This window comes from Colias eurytheme, chromosome 9 (assembly GCF_061535395.1).
Source record: "Colias eurytheme isolate Ceu_HAF_F1 chromosome 9, ilColEury1 Martin Lab GWU primary, whole genome shotgun sequence".
In the NCBI taxonomy this organism is placed as follows: domain Eukaryota; kingdom Metazoa; phylum Arthropoda; class Insecta; order Lepidoptera; family Pieridae; genus Colias; species Colias eurytheme.
This window is the reverse complement of record NC_142988.1, coordinates 539,510-558,886: the sequence shown is the minus strand read 5'-3', so window position 1 is coordinate 558,886 and position 19,377 is coordinate 539,510. Positions and strand designations below refer to the sequence as shown.

Below are 19,377 nucleotides of genomic sequence, written 5' to 3'. Positions count from 1 at the left end.
CGCTTCGTATCATGTATATAATTATATAATATAATTGTACACTTATGTTTATATTGAATTTAGTGATAATTTCGCTTATGAAAAGTTTTAAAATGGACGTCAAGACTGCTCTGCGAACTCATGTGAAAGACATCACAATGTTTCCTGGTTAGGCTCTAGTCACTTTGTGGGTAATGTAAAAATTAGTGCCCGTCGGTGTTTGTTTGCCAATGTTGGATTTTGTTTCCATTTATAATGATTTGTTTTAAGATTGGAGTTTTTTCATATTGTTTTTTCATGAAATGTTTAATTCCACGCTGATAGAGTAGCGAATTATAAATGTGCCATTCATTTTCAATTCTGAAAACCTTATAAAACAGTAATTGGAACTGATATGCAGCAAACGATGACATTTTTAATTCGTTAACTCTACGGCGGGGTTCTTGGAATGGAAAATGTGGTACACTTGTTATATTGTTCTAACGTTAAGTATATTATGAACTGCAATAGAATTTATTGGCATCTTTGTTTATTCTTGTAAGGTTATGATTTCGCAATGGTAATGTTATGATCCTTATTTTTTTTTGTAATTGTAAATATTGTCATTTGTTTTATTTGCATGCTAATGTATAATTTCTTAGATATATTTGTTTCATTCTGATAATTCTATGTAATCGGCGTTCTAAAATAAATAATAATTATTAAAATGGTCTTTTCATCAAACCATTCCCTTTAAAGTAGCAATTTCAGTGTATAATTTTAATTATTCAAAACTACTTAGGTTGGTGGTATAAAAAAAACAAAACGTTTTATAAAATGGTTTATTCACTAAATAAATACATTTATTGGTGAGTATTAACGGTGGGTGCACTATCGTAAATATGAACAGAAATTCACTGGAAAGAAATAGCCTCAAATCATTGTCTAACTCCTACACAATACACATAACATACAGGTGGAAGAAATTGCACAATTTCAAGCTCACATGCTAGCACCATTTGCCAGCTCGAACCATTCCGTTAACTCTGACCGGGACATGTGTGTCCGGGTACAAGTCGTCAGCTGCCGGCGTCTCACACGCGCTAAAACCATTTAAAACTTTCCGGGAAGGCCGCGGAGTAGCTCTTCCACCGTCCCGTATTCTCTCTCTACTCTTATCAGCCCCGTGAGTTCGCTTTACCGGTCGCTTGACTGATTCTTGAGCTTCTGAAGGAGGTCTGCTCTGTTCTGTTTCGCTTCCGTTCATTAATGAGTGAGCGCTCTTCGCTTTGTGAAGTGACAGTCGCAACGGTTTGCGCGGAGGTGTCGGTCGTTTGGGATCGTCTCTTCTTTCTTCATTCTTTTTGTAGTGACTTAACCTGGAACAACTTTCAGACCCGTAATCCAATCTTGGCGAACTACTATAAATATCATTAGGGAAGTCAGATTCTGATTCAAATTCAGATGATTTTGCACTTCGAGAATAAAGCTTGGATGTTCTTCTACTCGATTTGTGCGCATTTTCTAAAACTTTTCCATCGATCCTATTGTACATGTATGTATTATCTACTTGAATATCTTCAGAGCTGTCGTTCTTTTTTAATTTCCGCATGCGTTGTGAGCGTTTGAGCTGCTCAATGATCGATAGAGTTTTTCTTTCGGCCCAATTGGTCTTTTTGATACTTTCTTCTATTCGTTCTGCGGCTTTCTTTATATCTTGCCGCGGGTCACATGAACTCGATGACTTTCTATCAAGATCACTGTCGGATCTGAAATGTTCTTCTGTTTTTGTCCTATTTAGTTTTTCATTTTTCAACCTCTGTTTTTCCATATGTCTTTGGTTGCGTTCTATCATCCGGATGGCTGCGTCTGTTTCTGCGCTGTAATCCATTCCGCCGTGAATACAGTGGTGGGATAAGGAGTGCCTCATTCTGCCTGCTCGGTGTTCCAGGCTGTGAGAGCTGTGCGATCTGTGGTGAGGAGGTGGTGATGTTCGTGGAGATGGAGCCATACGTGAAGAAGCCCCAGATGCATTAGATCTCGGCCGAATTACTGGTAGATTAGCTTCAGCACCGTCCAATCCGGGTAGTTTGGCTACAATCGCCGTTATGTCTGGTCCTTTTTGAAATACTTGCACCTCTGACTTGGGGCTCTGTTTAGGTTGAGGCTCACTTGTTATGTTAATATTGGTGACATTCTTCTTCGTTTTGTTCACTGTAATGCAGCTTTCGTTGCTGCTTGACGGGCGTAACTGCAACAAATAGTAATTTCCCATAAATAACTTTGACTTTGAATTGACTTAATTGAAGACTTATTTTTAACAAAATATTTCCATTCAATGTCGAGTTAGAAGGATAATAGTTCCTTTTACGTGACAAATACTTCATTAAACAGTTCTACAGATAACACCTATAGGTATTAGACAAATCGCATTTGCTTAACATCAATACGCCCTATTTTATGTGTTAATTGAATTGCCATGTTTTAATTGAATTTTATATATTTTTTATTTCATGGATGTTTAAAATTACAAAATTTTAATCATGTTATCATTGTAGTATTAATTTGATGTATTCTTGATAAATTTTTACTTATGTGATGAATTTTATGTTTTATATTTATTCTTTTCGTCAATGGATGATAAATTTGATTATGTATTTTTAGACTTTTAGAACTGAAAAATTTTAAGACATTTTTTTTTATAATTGTTGTATACGCCTGCTTTATGGCCAATTCAGTTTATGAAATAATTATTAATGTATTTCTGTAAATTGTATTAATTGAGTCATTATTGGTGTGTCTAATAAATAAATAAATAAATAAATCAAAGGTCGATCGTACCTGCGTATGTCTCGCCAGCAGCTCTGCGACCTGCTCCTCGAGGTAGGAGATCCGGTGCGTGAGGCGCGTGTTGTCGGCGCGCAGCCCCTCCTTCGCTTTCTCCGCTTCCTCTGCAGAACTCTTCAGCGCTTCCAGTTCTGTTCGTAATGTGGCTGCTTCGTTCTACAATTTGATAATTCAAACTAGGTGACCAGACCAGATCGCTAAGTTACAGATTGAAACCTTGAACCTGTTGTTCTTTTAAATGTTGGTATTTTTGATTATAGGAAAATAATACGCTGGCTACTTGGACTATAGGATTAAGACATAATTCTGATTCTTAACAGGATACTTCCTCTCACTATGCATCATTTCTCTTAAACTCATAATCGAGTCAAATAAAGGAAAATTAATTCATATCAAGGAAAAGTATTTATTGATAATGGAGAAGTTATTATAATTCTGTCACATTTACCTGTGTGAACGGCTGTGTCGGCACGAGGCCGCGTATGACGACGAGCCGCGCGGGCGAGCCGGCCGAGCTGGCGCGACGGAGATCCTCCAGGTTGCAGTGCATCACGTTCGTGCCGTTTACTTCTACTAGTCTGGAGGTAGGTATTTTTATGAATGGATTTTATTGTTGTATGGTGTAACAATTGAATGTTTTTGATATACTTGGTTGAATGTTGATTTAGTTAGTGGTTAAATTTGAGTTGCTTTTTACTTTACATCATGAAAATATGTGTGAGATATTGTAAACAGATATTGGTCGAGTCAATAATATATTTTAATATTACTCGTATAACCATATTAATAACCAAATACATCTAATTTTGGTAAAGATATTATATGAAAGATCGTGGTTAATGAACACTTAAAAAACGACTACCTACTACAAATATTCAATCAAATATTATAAAGCTGAAGAGTTTGTTTGTTTGAACGCGCTAATCTCAGAAACTACTGGTCCGATTTTAAATCTTCTAAACGAATTCTTTCGGTGTTAGATAGCCCATTTATTGCCCAAATATTACATATATATTACCAACAGGAGCGGAGCAATGCTGGTAAAACCGCAGGGCACAGCTAGTATATAAAATAAAATTCTTACCTATCACCAGGTTTCAGAGCAGGATGGTTGCTCCATTCCAAAGTGACCCCGGAGCCCCGCGGGGACGCGCCCCACGAGCCCTCGCGCGCCTCCGCACACACGATTGTGCCAGACCCTCCACATTCGCGTACAGTGCTGAAAAACAGACGAGTTATGATGTTAAAACATAATTTAAGTTTTAATTTTAATCATGGATGATTTTGTTGATTGGAAAACGACTTGGATAATTTTTTGTGATTGGGTTATTGTGAATTTGCATTTGCGCCCGGCAAACTTCTTGGCCAAAAAGTAGCGTGGTGGGGGAAGGTTGTGCATCAAGTTTTAGTACATTTTTATATGTGCAAGCTTCCCTCACCACGCTACTTTTTGGCTAAGAAGTTTGCCGGGCGCTATACCTACGTTAATTATAATTAGGATGACTAGAAAATGTATCCATGTAGGATATGTCAATCCGCTTTATTCTAACAGAAAACAGTGATCACGCGATATTGCTTTAATAGTCATTAAGAGCCAAAAACACGAAAATTGTATTTGTAATTTACTACATAACTATTATAATTGTCTAGGTTAATCATACAAGATAGAGTAATAAATCAGATCTTAAATAAGTAACATCTTATATTTTATCCCGCCACGACCTTACATACTAAAATATCTCACAGGCACAGCATAATTGAATCGCAACATGTTAACATCACAAATTTAACTAATTGCAATTATTTCATTCATGTCGGATGTTCCTCGTGATTAAACCATAAAAAGGAAGATCATTAATGTTCCTTGAGTAAGGGTTTGCGTGCATTTCACGAATGAGTTAAATTGATAGCATAATTATAATCTATACATATACATATAATAAATCTGTAGAAGGGTCAATTCTGTACATTGAAAATATTGAAAAAATAAATAGCAGGGGGTGTTACTGGATCGATACCAAACCCAAATATGTGATTAAAAAAATTTTTGTCTGTCTGTCTGTCTGTCTGTCTGTCTGTATGTGAAGACATCACGTGAAAACTAACGGTTCGATTTCGATGAAACTTGGTATAATTATACCTTATTATCCTGGGCGTAAAATAGGATACTTTTTATCCTGGAAAAATACGTATAAAAAAAACAATCTTAATTTTTCAGTTTTATCCATAGACGTTGTTCTGTAGAACCGCGAACACATGTTGGGTATTATTATAGGCCTAGCCGTATTTGGGTCCAATAGATATTTATAAGATGTTATTGTCAGAGTTACTCAAAATGGAGAAATAAACCATCCACGCGAAGACCGACATCCGCGCGCACGGAGTCGCGGGCGGAAGCTAGTTTTAAATAAGGTAAGTATTTATATCAGTTTTTACTGTGACCATATACGCATATTCCTTTTCTGGTTAGATCTTGACAAGCATCATAAGTTATCTCCGTGTTTCGATAGATATTATATTGAACATGATAATATGCAGACACTACTAGGGTCTTCAATCAAAGATTTCCACTATCTAATAAGTAATAGGTAACTATTTCTGGTTTCATATTATATCGTGCATGCATACATTGCTATGGCATTAAATAAAATTGTGAGAGTTAGGGTTATGCGTAAGAACTTATACCAAATTGATTTTTAGTTACTAGCTGAACCGCACGATTTTATATACAGATGAACCTGCGGGAAAAAGATAGTATTTTTATAGCTTAGTTATATAATATTCTAGTACAAATGATACATCATTGCCGAATGTCTTCAAAATTCGATTAGTAGTTTTGCGTAAAGTTCTGAGTTAGTAGGATGTGTTTTCAAAGTCTGTCTAAATTAAATTGCAAAAAACTATGAACTTGAACAAATAGATCATGCAGCAGCCCTAGCCGTGAGATGAGCTTGTACCGATAGGGCACAGCGTCGTGTCTAAAGGCCATATTTATTGCCCCCAAGTCACGGCCGGGGCAGAGGGCCGGGACACTGACCCCGCGGACATAACCAGATATAGATTATTATTTTAATAGGTTCCCTTGGACATTCCGCTGAAGTTTTACTTGAAATAGTTTAAATTATAGTAGTAGTAGAGCCAGATTAGATTATGATTCCAAGAAAAGTTTTGATCGAAATAGGTAATTTTCTTTTTTATTGCCTTATAAAAAGAAAGCAGAGGAAAGCTCTCAAATTAGTACTTACTATTATAATAAAGTCAATATCAAACATTATTTCATTAAATCAGGGTTAAAAATGACTCTTTAATCGTTAAACTATAAATAATTATTAATGGTATGTCAATAAGATATCACCGGTTCGGATCGGAGATTATGCGTAAGGCGTGTATAGTAGAGTGTCGTAAGGCATAAGAATGGTCAAACCTCGGAACCCAGGGCCAGTCAATGAATCTGTATATCAAGTATGAGACTGCATTATTAAAACCTCAAATAAAAAAGTTAAAAAAAAAAAAATTGACCGATCTCGATACACAAGAATTTTTAACAACAATTTACTGAAAAATGAGAGGCGGAAGGGGGAAAAAGTGTTTATAGTGAAAAATTTAATTTTATTTGTAATAAATTATATGTGCAGAGTAACTTCAATGTTAATTTATTAGATTATCGTAAAAAATAAGTTACAAAAAAAATTTATCATTAACTATACACATTGTTACATCATTGTACATTATTGTCGTCGTCGTCGATCTCGTTCACGGATCTCGTTGATATAGATTGTAGGTGAAGGATTAGTGCTAGTGATTTTTCTCCCTCTGAGTCTGTTTTAGCGTTGTTTTTAAACGCATGTAACAATCCGCGTGATATTTAGCACCCTGAACTACTAAATCTAACACGCCTACAATTCTTTTATGAATATTGCGACAATATTCACTTTTGTCTTCACATATCAAACTTACAATACTTTTCTTGAAATCAGTATACTAGTGACGTAGCTGATTTGTTGTCTTGACGACTTGGACTTCCTTCTTTCCTTCATTTCATCCGCTTCTTTTTCACAAAAGAAGCACCTAGTTTTCCAATCAAAATCAATTGAAGTAGCTGTTCGAAGCTTTTTTTTAGGTGGAGAGCATGCAGATCGATGTGGTGTTCTTTTTTTTAAATAAGAATTAATGCATCCTTTATTAATATATTTTTGTCTGCATACCGAATGCACGTAGACAAAGTCGCGAGTATTTATATAGGTACTGAGAAAGTCCATCCCCTCTTTCCGCAGATGCAGCTTTTAATGATGATATGCCTCTAGTGACTTTTATAATATCTCCTAGTTCAGAGCTTAATTCAGAACTAGATGTCTTCATCATGAGGATGGTTCACCCATTGCGACACGTGGCTGCAACAACAAATATTAGTAATATTAATAACTAACTTTTACTTAATGATTTATATTATTAAATTCTACTATTATATTCTAACTTTTAACATCGATTTATTACAAAATATTCATAACTGTTTTCAAAAGCATGTAATATAAATGAAAAACAAATACCTACTTACAATTTATGCCACTATTTTCAAAGTTTTTAAAACTCAGTAAAGTTCAGTAATTAACTTTTATCACACTCACTGCACAATAATATAAACATTAATTTTTAATAAACAAAAATCTGAAATAAATATTTTTCGGAACGAAAACAACAGCTACGTATTATGTCTAGCAAGTTGCCCGCCATGAACAATACCGAACAGCTGCTGTTATCCCCTCTTTTGGAGGTTGGAGAATAGTCTCCAACCCGACCTTCATCGGTATATCTGCAGTCCCTAAAGATCCAAGATCAAGTTTTCAGGTTTGTAATAGTTGTTCTTTTTAAAATATGACTTTTGACTAATATAAATCAATGAAAACTCCAAAAAATTAATAATTGTTTATAATAATTTTTAAAAAATTGAGAGCGCGAAAAAATTTTTTTTTAACATTTTTCTATATACTATTAAAAACATATTTTCAAGGTTTATATTAATATTCATTGACTGGCCCTGGATTCCGAGGTATAAACCTTACGGCGCTCCACTAGTACTACAGGCACAGAATACATAATAGTAGCTAAACGCTACAGAACGGACACTCTCCGCCTCCCGCCAAAATTAAACACTTACCTCACCCCGCACGATCAGACATAAAATGGTCCGCATTTTTCTACAAGGACGATAGGCAACGAAGATTGACAACATTAATCAAATTGACTTAAGGGTGCTATAACAGTTTTTTAACAAAAACCGCTATTTTACGGTACAATTTTAACTCAAAGCACTTACACGTGAGAACAAAGTAATATCTTAATTTAAAGATAATATATTCAGTTCTACGATCATCTTATAAAAATTGTACGACGTCATACAAAATTGTCACTGAAATACGATTTTCCCAGCACAATGATCGCATAAAATGCAAAAAAATGGGGTCTAAACCGGTACACTTTTAAGAAAATTAAAAGCCTAATCTATCTTCTTACCTATAAATTATTGAGGGATATATAGTCCTTTATAGATTGTGATAATTTTTTTGTATCTAAATCAAAATTTTATTTCAATTATAAGCTAAATTAAAAATACTTGTCGATTTCTTCATACATTTTGCTCTCGCGGGTCGTCAGACCGCGCTCAGAAGCGCTCTTGGAAGGACGGGTGTATCGCTCCTCGTCCCAAAAATAAAAACGAATTAGAAAAAGATTATTGTGCGTATACTGTCGTTTTCGTGATTTGAAATATTTGATACTTTATAAGAGTAAACTGTATAAGTTTCATATTCCAGTTATTTGTAATTTAAAATTATGTTTTAAAAATTATGTTGACTGAGATCCTCTTTTTTATGGGTTGTTGAACGGATTGGTGGGGTAAAGCAATTTGACAAAACTTAAATCCAAAATGGCGCCGACGAAAATTTGCCATCTTTTCGTCATGGGTGTCATTTTCATGGTTTTTGGGGTAGCTATTAACCAATATGAGGTCAAAAATAAAATCCAAGATGGCGCCGACGAAAATTTTACATCTTTTCATCATGGGTGTCATTTTCATGGTTTTTGGGGTAGCTATTAACTAATATGAGGTCAAAACTAAAATCCAAGATGGCGCCGACGAAAATTTTACATCTTTTCGTCATGGGTGTCATTTTCATGGTTTTTGGGGTAGCTATTAACCAATATGAGGTCAAAAATAAAATCCAAGATGGCGCCGACGAAAATTTTACATCTTTCCGTGATGGGTGTCATTTTCATGATTTTTGGGGTGGATATTACGCAATATGAGGTCAGAACTAAAATCCAAGATGGCGCCGGTGAAAATTTGACATCTTTTCGTCATGGGTGTCATTTTCATGGTTTTTGGGGTAGCTATTAACCAATATGAGGTCAAAAATAAAATCCAAGATGGCGCCGACGAAAATTTTACATCTTTTCGTCATGGGTGTCATTTTCATGGTTTTTGGGGTAGCTATTTACCAATATGAGGTCAAAAATAAAATCCAAGATGGCGCCGACGAAAATCTGTTATTTTTTTTTTTAGTTTACTTCTTTATTATTAAGAAAATTACACCTATGACGAAAAGATGTCAAATTTTCGTCGGCGCCATCTTGGATTTTGGTTTTAACCTCATATTCGTTAATAGCTACCCCAAAAACCATGAAAATGACACCCATCACGAAAAAAGTCAAATTTTCGTCAGCGCCATCTTGGATTTTGGTTTTAACCTCATATTCGTTAATAGCTACCCCAAAAACCATGAAAATGACACCCATCACGAAAAAAGTCAAATTTTCGTCGGCGCCATCTTGGATTTTAGTTTTGACCTCATATTTGTTAAGAGCTACTCCAAAACCTTGAAAATGACACCCATGACGAAAAGATGTAAAATTTTCGTCGGCGCCATCTTGGATTTTAGTTTTGACCTCATATTGGTTAATAGCTACCCCAAAAACTACCCACACTTGCAAATGTGTTTGCTACGTAGGAAAAGTTCAGATTTAAGAGTATCCTAGGTAATGTGTTATGTGACGAATACCTATAATTTATTTCATTCCGACTATTTTTCGGAATAACATACATTTACTAAGAATTGTATACAATGCCGGATTTAATAAAGTGCCGGTAACATCATATATGTATGATAATAATTCTACATTTCTTAAAAAGCTTTTATATTGTATACAATTCATAGATTATTATTCAATGAAATAATGATGTAAAATAGTCACACTTTTTTAAGTTGTTTGAATATACTAACATACTTATTAGGATCGTACCTACTAATAAAAGTAACAAAATGAATTTTTAAAGTTCCTAGTAATCTTCTGGAATCAATTTCAATAAAAATACATAATATCAAAAATTAAAAATAATATCAAGTATGAAGATGGTCTATAAAATGGAATGCGCTATGTTTACGTGAGCGTGGTATTGCCGCGAACAAAGTTACGTCGTTAGATACCTAAATTTGAGTAACGCAGATTTGTGACAGCGTCCTTAAAGTAATTTTATTATTTTGGATTTGTGATTATCGTTTTTCGTAGAAAATGGTTAGATATTGTGCTGTTTACGGATGTATTTCATCAGAAAAACGCGAATTTTTTTTACGCTAGTCACAAATGTGCCAACCATAAAGCGTTAACACACACATTTGCAGTCTCTACAGTGTGACTGTCAAAACGATCATTTTGTATGGAGTGTCCGGGGTGTGCTACAGGGAAAAATTATGTAGAAATAACAGTAGTATAAAATAAATCTATAATATAAAAATGAATCCCAAAATGTGTTAGTAAGCGCATAACTTGAGAACGGCTGAACCGATTTCGATAATTCTTTTTTTATTATATTCCTTGAAGTACGAGGATGGTTCTTATGTAGAGAAAACGTAAATATGTACCACGGGCGAAGCCGGGGCGGACCGCTAGTTATTTAATAAATATCATCGTCATGCAATGAAGATAATGTCTTCGTTGCATGTTGATCTCAATTAAAGGCTCGGAGGCTATTTCGTAAGACATGAATCATGATCGTATTATGTTATTATATTCGAGTTAGGTATATCCGTGACATGAACTCTTCAATACAATGCTCTTGTATTAATGTGTGAAACTCATTTAAACCAGTTTTTTGGGAATGTAAAGATTTTTGAACCTATTAAATTATTATGAAATAGGTAGATTTATATTTAGGACAAAGTTCAATCTCATTTTTTATCTCTATATGGTATGGTATGGTATGTGCAGGATTATATAAAAAACAGCATTTTTTTCGTAAGTAGGTGAATAATTAAGATTTAAGACAACAAGAAAATGTGCCGATGTAAGAAATGTCTATCTCATTATTCTAACTGTATGTAAAGTGCATTTGGATTATGAAAATGAACAAAATATCCGCGAAGTATAACGCATGTTATCCATTAGAAATGATTACATATCCAGCAGTATTAATCAAGTATTTCACAACACAATAAATTTACGATAATGAATCGACGTTACATGCAATTATAGTACATAGCAAATCGAGCATCCTACGAGCGCAGCTTCGTGCCGCCCACGGCCTTCCTGCACAATGCTCTTCGATCCTGCTAATAACAAGGTAGAAACGCAAATAAACCTGTATTAATTAAGTATTGTGTAGTAAGGATATAATTGATTGTCTGTATGGAAGTGTTTGTATTAATGATTTATCTATTGGTTTGTTCATATAATATTCGTGGTAAATGGATAAAATTGGCTTAAGATATTGTTACATCATCCTATAATTAATTTGCATATTTATCAAATTTAAACCTACGCTATTGTATTCTTTTGATTAGGCCATTCAACTTACATAGACACTCATAGAAAATAAACCTGTCGATTTATGATCATGAGTAGGAATTATCAGATCACAACCACCATAACTTCTTTTAAATTCATGAGGATTTCAAACAGAGCATCGCTCCTCGATTCCCACGCCAGCGTTCGGGAAACGTGAGTGCAGCGAAGCAGACACAAATCCAAAGTAAATTACTTACCTTTATTAGGAACATACACAAAAGAATCGGTTTAACTTTATACCTTCGACTAGGATTTAAGCATGGCAAAGAAAAGTCTCTACCTAATATAGAGAAAGAACTCTTTATTACCTTCCTTAGCATAGAGTCAAAATACAATACGTAAATTAAATTACTTTATGTATGAATTAATTGTATTTTTATACAATTTTTGTGATCATATATTTTCGAAAAATAACATAGTTCCTACTAATAATAATATGGCTCAATAATATTTTTCCTAATTATCATCGTATTACTAGCGTACCTGTTTCGGAGGGTCACAATTGAATGTTTGGGTCGGTCGCGTGCGGATTAGCAAGTCGTTATTTTCGCTTTGTTTTTGGACATGCCGGTTACCTCACTATCATTTTCTTCGTCAATTAACAACAAAGAATCTACCTACATATGTATAAATACAAATAGGTCCATGAGATACACTCAAAAGTCGTTCGTCTGGGCGGGAATCAAAACGATGCCTCCTAAGTATACTGAGTCAACTAACAAATTTAGGTATTTTCATATTTTTATAAAAACGAACATGATAAATCGTGATCTAAACGTTCGTGTTAAAAAAAATTAAAAAAGTACAATAATTACCGAGATAATTTCACGTATACTAAATCAATTTCAACATCAGTTAAAATCGTACATCGTAAACTGATCTAAATGACATTGTACCAGTGTACGCGGGGCGTGAGGGGGTACACAATAAACTTGTATCGATATACAAGTTTATATCGGCTCAGTAGACTATGAATGGCGGCAAGTAAGTACGCCATTTTAGATAATAATTGTTCTTTAACATGTTAAATTAATAATATTAACAGAATGCAGTCAAACAGGGCGCGAAAATTTTAAAAATTTACACAGGAATCGATGATATTATGATGATTGATGACATGAATGAATGATATTATGGTTATTGTTTTTTATGACAACAGACAGCAAAGAGAGGCGCTAATGAAATTTCCAGCTGTGTTTTCAAGTTTATAGAAGACACGGTGGGTAATGGTGTCAAAGATTACCGGTTCAGGTCAGACAACTGTGGAGGCCAAAATAGAAACAGAATTATATTCTTAATGTATTATATACTCTGTCCATTATATTATTTGCTTTTTGACAGCTTCACGCCTATGTATAATTGTATTGTCTATGTTAAAATGTCATACAAATAATTATCGTACTTCATGGACAGGTCCCGCCCACTTAGTGATGCCTACACAGAATTATTCAATGATGGGTCGATAGATTAAAATAATCGATAGAAATACTCTGTAAAATATATCCGATACAGAAAAACTCTTCTATTATGTTATATAATTTAAACGTAAAGACAACCAAATTGTAAGATAGAAACCAATAAATAATAAAATATTAGTTTAGTTTAGTTTTAACATACAATGCATAGATATGTGGTCTTATTATTACATATCTTATTAGTACGTTTACGTTGTAATTATTATTTACGTACCTGATTCGATTTATGATAATATTTTGTATTTATAATTGAAATGGTATCACAATCGATAATCTTTTGAACATCACTTCTGGTATCACCCGTCGAGCTGTCAAAAAGCAATTCTTATAGTGGACAGACTATAATATGTATAATATATCTATAACAAACTTTGAACTAGCTAGTTCAAAGTTTGTTATATATTAGTCATAGCTTTCTATTAGTGGGTCCAAATGAAGGCGACAGTATGCACGCTATAATTGAAAGACAGATGAAAGACAGCTACAGCTTTTAGTTCTGCCAAATCCGATGAAAAGCCATACAAAGTTACTAAAGTGTCTCACTCACTTTAAATCAAAGCTATAACTTATAAACAACTGGACAACTACCAATGATGGATCAAAAATGCCTTGGAATAAAGTAACAGAAGAACTAGTTTAAGCGGATTATCCATATAGGCTGTTTTGTAAAACGAGATACCAAGATGTTGTTACAAGTAGATAGATTGTGTAAAGATATCAAAAGCTACACGAAATAGAAAAGAGTTAAATATTGACGTAGATAATAATATTTCTTTAGCTTATCAGATACCCATTCCTGTTGACCAAAATAAGCACAAAGATTTGATGGATCTTTGTAAGACACTGGTAATTCCTAAAGAGTATCATTTATTTTATAATAATTTGATTTCAACGAACTCTAATGCAGCTAACGACAGCGATTCTGACTTATGATTATAGATAATATATGACTATAATTTGTTAAAATTGATATTTTTGAGTATTAGAAATGCCTTAGACTGTTACGTTATTAATTTATTTCTCTTTGATGATGGAACATTGTTAATTCTAATGGATCTAACGACTGATTTTTAATTTGTTAAGCACTAGAAATGTCTGGATTACTACGTTATTAATTTCTATAATTTTCATTATTGTTAAACGTAAGTTACCAATAGATATTTTTTAATAGCGATTTGTTCACGTTGTAGCGTTTAGTAAAGCTATTATGTTAAAAGATATTCCTACTTAATTATGGCTAAAAATACATTGTGATTCTTCAAAATGAGTTGTTATTGGTTTCTTATTCATGTTCTTCTTCCTAGCTTTTATTAATCCCACACATCGAAAGGTATTACAAAAAAAGATTCCTAAAAATAAACCTCAGTAAATTACATTGGTCCAGTATACGTTGAGGTTTCAAATGTTAACTTTGCTAATTACTTTCCTAGTATAATGAGTCAAGTGACATAATTTCAGCATTTTATTATTTATTGGGATAAACAAACCCGAAAACAAACAAAAGTAAAATTAAATTAATAAAATGACAATCATTATTTCATGTGATTTTGGTGTTAACGATAGATTTTGATGAACAACGTACATAAATATAACTGGTAGTTAAACCATTTCACTATTGAGTCCCGCCGGCGTATACCCAGCCATCTACAAAAAAAGCCATTTAAAAACAAAAATCAGCAAAATCATTTTATACCAAAGGAAGGGCTTACAATTTTTATTAAAAAAACATTTACTTTGTTTCGAATTAATTTGATTTCATTAAAATATAAACGATTTGCCTTCAAATCACTCTCCTGTAAAATTACTAAAATGTCAGTTGACTCATTATACTTAGGAGGCATCGAAAAGTAATTTGTCTTAGTGCGGTATTAGCATCGCTTAAGAGTAATTAGTGTTAATGACTCGCGGTTATCCATCAAGGGAGAGCGTGGGACTAACCACCGACCTTACTTGTAGCACTTGTAGTTTGTCAGTATTTTAGACTTCACAAGTTTAAAGAGCTTCTCATTTGAATCAAGTAGCATTGTAAAATCTAAGAATATGCCAATAAGTTCATATTCGTTGAGGATATTTTTATTCATAACAAATTGGTTAATTAAAATCGATTCTTTAACAATTATTGATATATATGATCCGAGTAAATATTAACGGGGTATATCATTTTGAGTTTGTTTTTTACTTAATTACCGGCTTTTCTGGAAAAATACAACTTGTATAAGTATTTAAAAATTTCTCTACATCAATTTTTTTAAACTCATTCTCTATGACTTCATAATCTACTTAGTATTTATACCAAAACAATCGGACGACAAAAAGTAACTGTCCCAGTGTAATGTAGTGAGCATTGTTAACGAATCTTCTCACATCCATCATCACTCGTGATAAGAAGTCATATCCTACCAGCTCTATGTTTTTGTGCACAACTGATCTTGGGAAATAAACTCTGAGTAGGTATTCACAATAAATAACAAATATTTCGTCAATAATGTGAATGTATATAACACAGATAATAATTTGTTATATGAAACTATATACATAGTATGTACTAGTACCTACCTACAGATATGGCATTAATTCACGATTACAAAACAGTAGAGCAAAAAAGTGTAAAATTCATTTAGCGTAGTAATATTTCCAACGTAAAATCGCATGATTGGAATTAATTCTCATTAGGTTATTGTTCAAGGGAAAAAATATGATTGTGAATAAAGTTGCTATTACAATTAGTATACTGATCGATTGCTGCCGTAGCGCGTGGGTCGTGAATTTTCTTTCAAATCAGCGATATCTGAGGCTCCCGCAAGGTTCTGTTATAGTTTCAAGGTACTATTTATTATCTAATGTGGTGGGCATGCATCGATATTTTACTTTACTAATAACATACTGCTTTTGATTCGTATGAGTTAAATGAATAATTTTTAATTGATAATTAAGTTCTTGAAATTCATAATTAATAAATGTTATGATAACAAAACCCATAGGCATTGAAACTTTTTTGTGTAACACTGAAACGTGTAGCGATTTTTATTAAAGTTCGATAGAGTCACGAAAAAAGCAAAATTAAACAATTAAATGAATTAGCAATTTCAATGTATAACCCCCGACCTGGGTCAACTAGATCATACATTCATCATGATTGCAATTACCACAACCTGTAATCATGTTCCATTGTTACCAGCACGGAAATGCTGAACAATCCCGGCGTTAGTTGTAACTGAACAAATTGATACGTTTCGACTTTCCACTATTGATGTGGTGACCTGCATCGTGAAGATTTTCTCAAGATAATCCGGAACATTAGCATAGAAACGTACGATTTCAAATCGCTCCACCCCTCGCACAATGGATGGGTCGTGTCGAAACTATCGCGAAATAAACTTATTCAATTTCTTACGTAAGCTAGGCATAATGTATATTGCAAAGGTCATCAAGATGGGAATTGGGAATTAAAAAAAAAATGTTTCTTAAGAGTTTATATGCATTTTATTAGTGCATTTTTTAGTACTTAGTTTAAACAGTGGCATTGTAGCAGTGGCAAATATTTTCAGACTTATCATTCCTGAATCCTGACGCGTAAAAATATTTTCTTCCATAAAACATACCTACCTTCGCCGAATAAAATATTTATTTGTTTGTAATCCTTCAATTGATAAATAATTAATACTTAGGATTAGTCCTACGTTTCGGTATGTGATTGATGCTTGATTATAAAACCATGATAGTCTTCTGTGTTGCAATGATCGTGTGTACATGAATTTGTATGAACTCAGCCTATTACATAAAGCTATTTGTAAAAGGTGTTATCATTAATCTCAACACTGCCAAATAAGCCATTAAGCGCTTGTCCCAATTTACACGAGTTTGATAGTTTTCTGAAGATGCGATCTCATGTAAAAGTAAGATAATTACTCTGATAGATTCTCACGTAAGTTGCGCGATTGCTCTATAATTATTTCGTATATGAGTGTAGGTTGTAATGATAGAAAATAGTATCATTTAGGTATGTGTTTGAATATGGTCGTGAGTAGAAGTGGTTATTAAATTGCATTTGGCTTAGAAATAATAAAAAAACACCACAACGTACCTACGTTGCGTTGCATTTGCATGTGTATTGTGAATAAACTATAAAGATATGTTTTGCAAATTAAGACCCTTCAAAGTAGTCCATTATTTAAAATCACTGCTGATCAAATTTAGACTTAAGATTGTTCCTCATCCAACGTCAGCAGCTTCAGCTCCTCGCGATGTCACCGGTGTGCACGAATATAGACCTTACGCCGTGGACACAAGGTACCTGTACAGGGTGAGCCGCTGGTGGCGCGCCGCGTCCGCCTGCTCGATGAGCAGCGCCAGCGCACGCGCCTGCTCGCCCAGCGTCAGCAGCTCCAGTTCCTCCCGCCCCACTTGGTACTGCAGCTCGGCTTGCTCGATACGCGTGTCGATGTTACTGGACACATAAAACATATATTTTAAATCAATATTTTCCAATATGTTCCTCAACATTACATCTGTGTTTGCGACAATAATTACAGTGCTGATGCAGTGCAAAAAAAAGTTGAAATGGTTTATGGTACTTACTCTGTGACATGCGTCTTCTCTAGTCTCCTCCTCAATTCCTGAATGTTGGCGCGCCTAGTGTCCAATTCAGCGCGCACCGCAGTGGCCCGCTCTTCCAGCGCGCGCCTTTCATCCGCTGACAGCGCTGCAGGACTCTCCTCCCGTGAGCCTCTGCCAGGTTTTGGGGAAGCCGCTTGAGCTGCTAGACGCGCTGCGCTGAGTGAAGCGCTTAATTGCTTCTTTAAACTGTGAAAAATGGGAAAATTACGATGCTAAGCTGCAAATATAAATATTTCCTACTTATACAGCGTCGGATAATAAATCGAATGGTCTATTTTATGCAAATTCATTTCTATGAGTTGGTTGCAGGGTTAAATTCTTTTTTTTTTTTTACAGAAATTGAGCGTTAAAATTTGTGAAAAGCTATAAAAGTGTATAGATGAGAACACATGGGGTGAAGCTCTAGATCTCATACTTTTGTATCAAAGTATCCTTGTCTGCGATTGCCCCTTTCAGCGCTTCAAGCTCGCGGGCCGCGTCGCGCGCGCCAGCGCTTTTCCGCCTCGATGCACCCAACGACACCTCTATGCTTGCCATCTGGAAAAATATTCAACGTTAGAAGAACACAGGTACACACACGGTACACAGAAACTAGTTCAAAACACTTATAGTTAAGTAGGTACTTAGACGTTAGAGATTAGAAGCCTGTGTATTGCCTATAATTTTAAAGTACAAGTAGTCATGTCCATTTTAGACATAATTCTGGCTATATACGTATAGTAAGAAGGATAAATGTTATACGATTACAATTTACAACTGTTCTTTATCGACCTAAGATTGAATTTAATTTATTCGATAGTAAATTTATAAAAATAATTAAATCCCGCTATAAAAATGTTAATATTTAACTACCGTTGGTATCAAGATGTCGATGTACCATTAATGGTACGGGAGCTATTAACGTTAAAAAAAAAGTCATTTTAGTATAGTTGGTTTTTTGATATACTGTTCCTCTTGCTATTTCGGTTAGAGTCCGGGCTGTCTGGCTGGTCGTAGTGGTTGCGTTTTTTAGTGCGCATCTCATCTGCACAGGATAATTTCCTTAATTTAAAGTCATTTTTTAACGCGTAATTTTTAATATTTTGCCTTTAGATAGATCCATTAGACATAATTTTTTTATTGCAAGACGTTTTTTTCGTTGTTAAATAGGTGCCAGACGCAATTTTTTATTTCGTTTTTATAAAAAATTCAAATTATTTTAGAATGTCTGTAAATTTCATATTATGTTCTTCAAACATAATATAATCTTAAATTAATTAGCCAGACGCTAATTCGATTGTTAAGTATTAAATACGTACAAATAAAAACGTAGTGAAAGTAGGTAAGTATAACAATTTGATGATTGTGTATATGGAGAGATAGTTTAAAGTGCAAGAGAGATAGAAAGGGTCGGCCGCGAAAATTAAATAACAATAAAAAATAACTTTTTTTTTTCGAAAATATAAGATACATACATAGAAATTGAATTGTTCCTACTCTAGGATTCCCTGTGTTGTGGGAACAAGTACCTTCCATTGGTACATTTTATTCCTTAGGCTAAAAAATAAACTATTAGGGTACATCAACAATCTTCTATACAAAACAATTTTTTTATTACTTAACTATTAAGTTATGGGTTTAAATGAAAACAGCGATTACATAA

General features: G+C 34.0%; 1 protein-coding gene across 2 annotated transcripts in view; it reads right to left on the bottom strand.

The window, feature by feature from the left end:
* Window positions 1-785: 785 nt before the first annotated feature.
* Window positions 786-19,377, bottom strand: part of sprt (PDZ domain-containing protein sprite) — a 48,049-nt gene continuing 29,457 nt past the window's right edge. For both annotated transcript variants that reach the window (XM_090105718.1, XM_090105719.1), the window contains exons 5-11: window positions 18,151-18,272; window positions 17,697-17,921; window positions 17,413-17,565; window positions 3,890-4,024; window positions 3,254-3,383; window positions 2,800-2,961; window positions 786-2,209 (exon numbers count right to left, since the gene is read on the bottom strand). In XM_090105718.1, coding sequence (XP_089961844.1) covers window positions 968-2,209; window positions 2,800-2,961; window positions 3,254-3,383; window positions 3,890-4,024; window positions 17,413-17,565; window positions 17,697-17,921; window positions 18,151-18,272 — 2,169 coding nt within the window. In that variant the 3' untranslated portion in view covers window positions 786-967. The remainder of the gene's footprint in view (window positions 2,210-2,799; window positions 2,962-3,253; window positions 3,384-3,889; window positions 4,025-17,412; window positions 17,566-17,696; window positions 17,922-18,150; window positions 18,273-19,377) is intronic.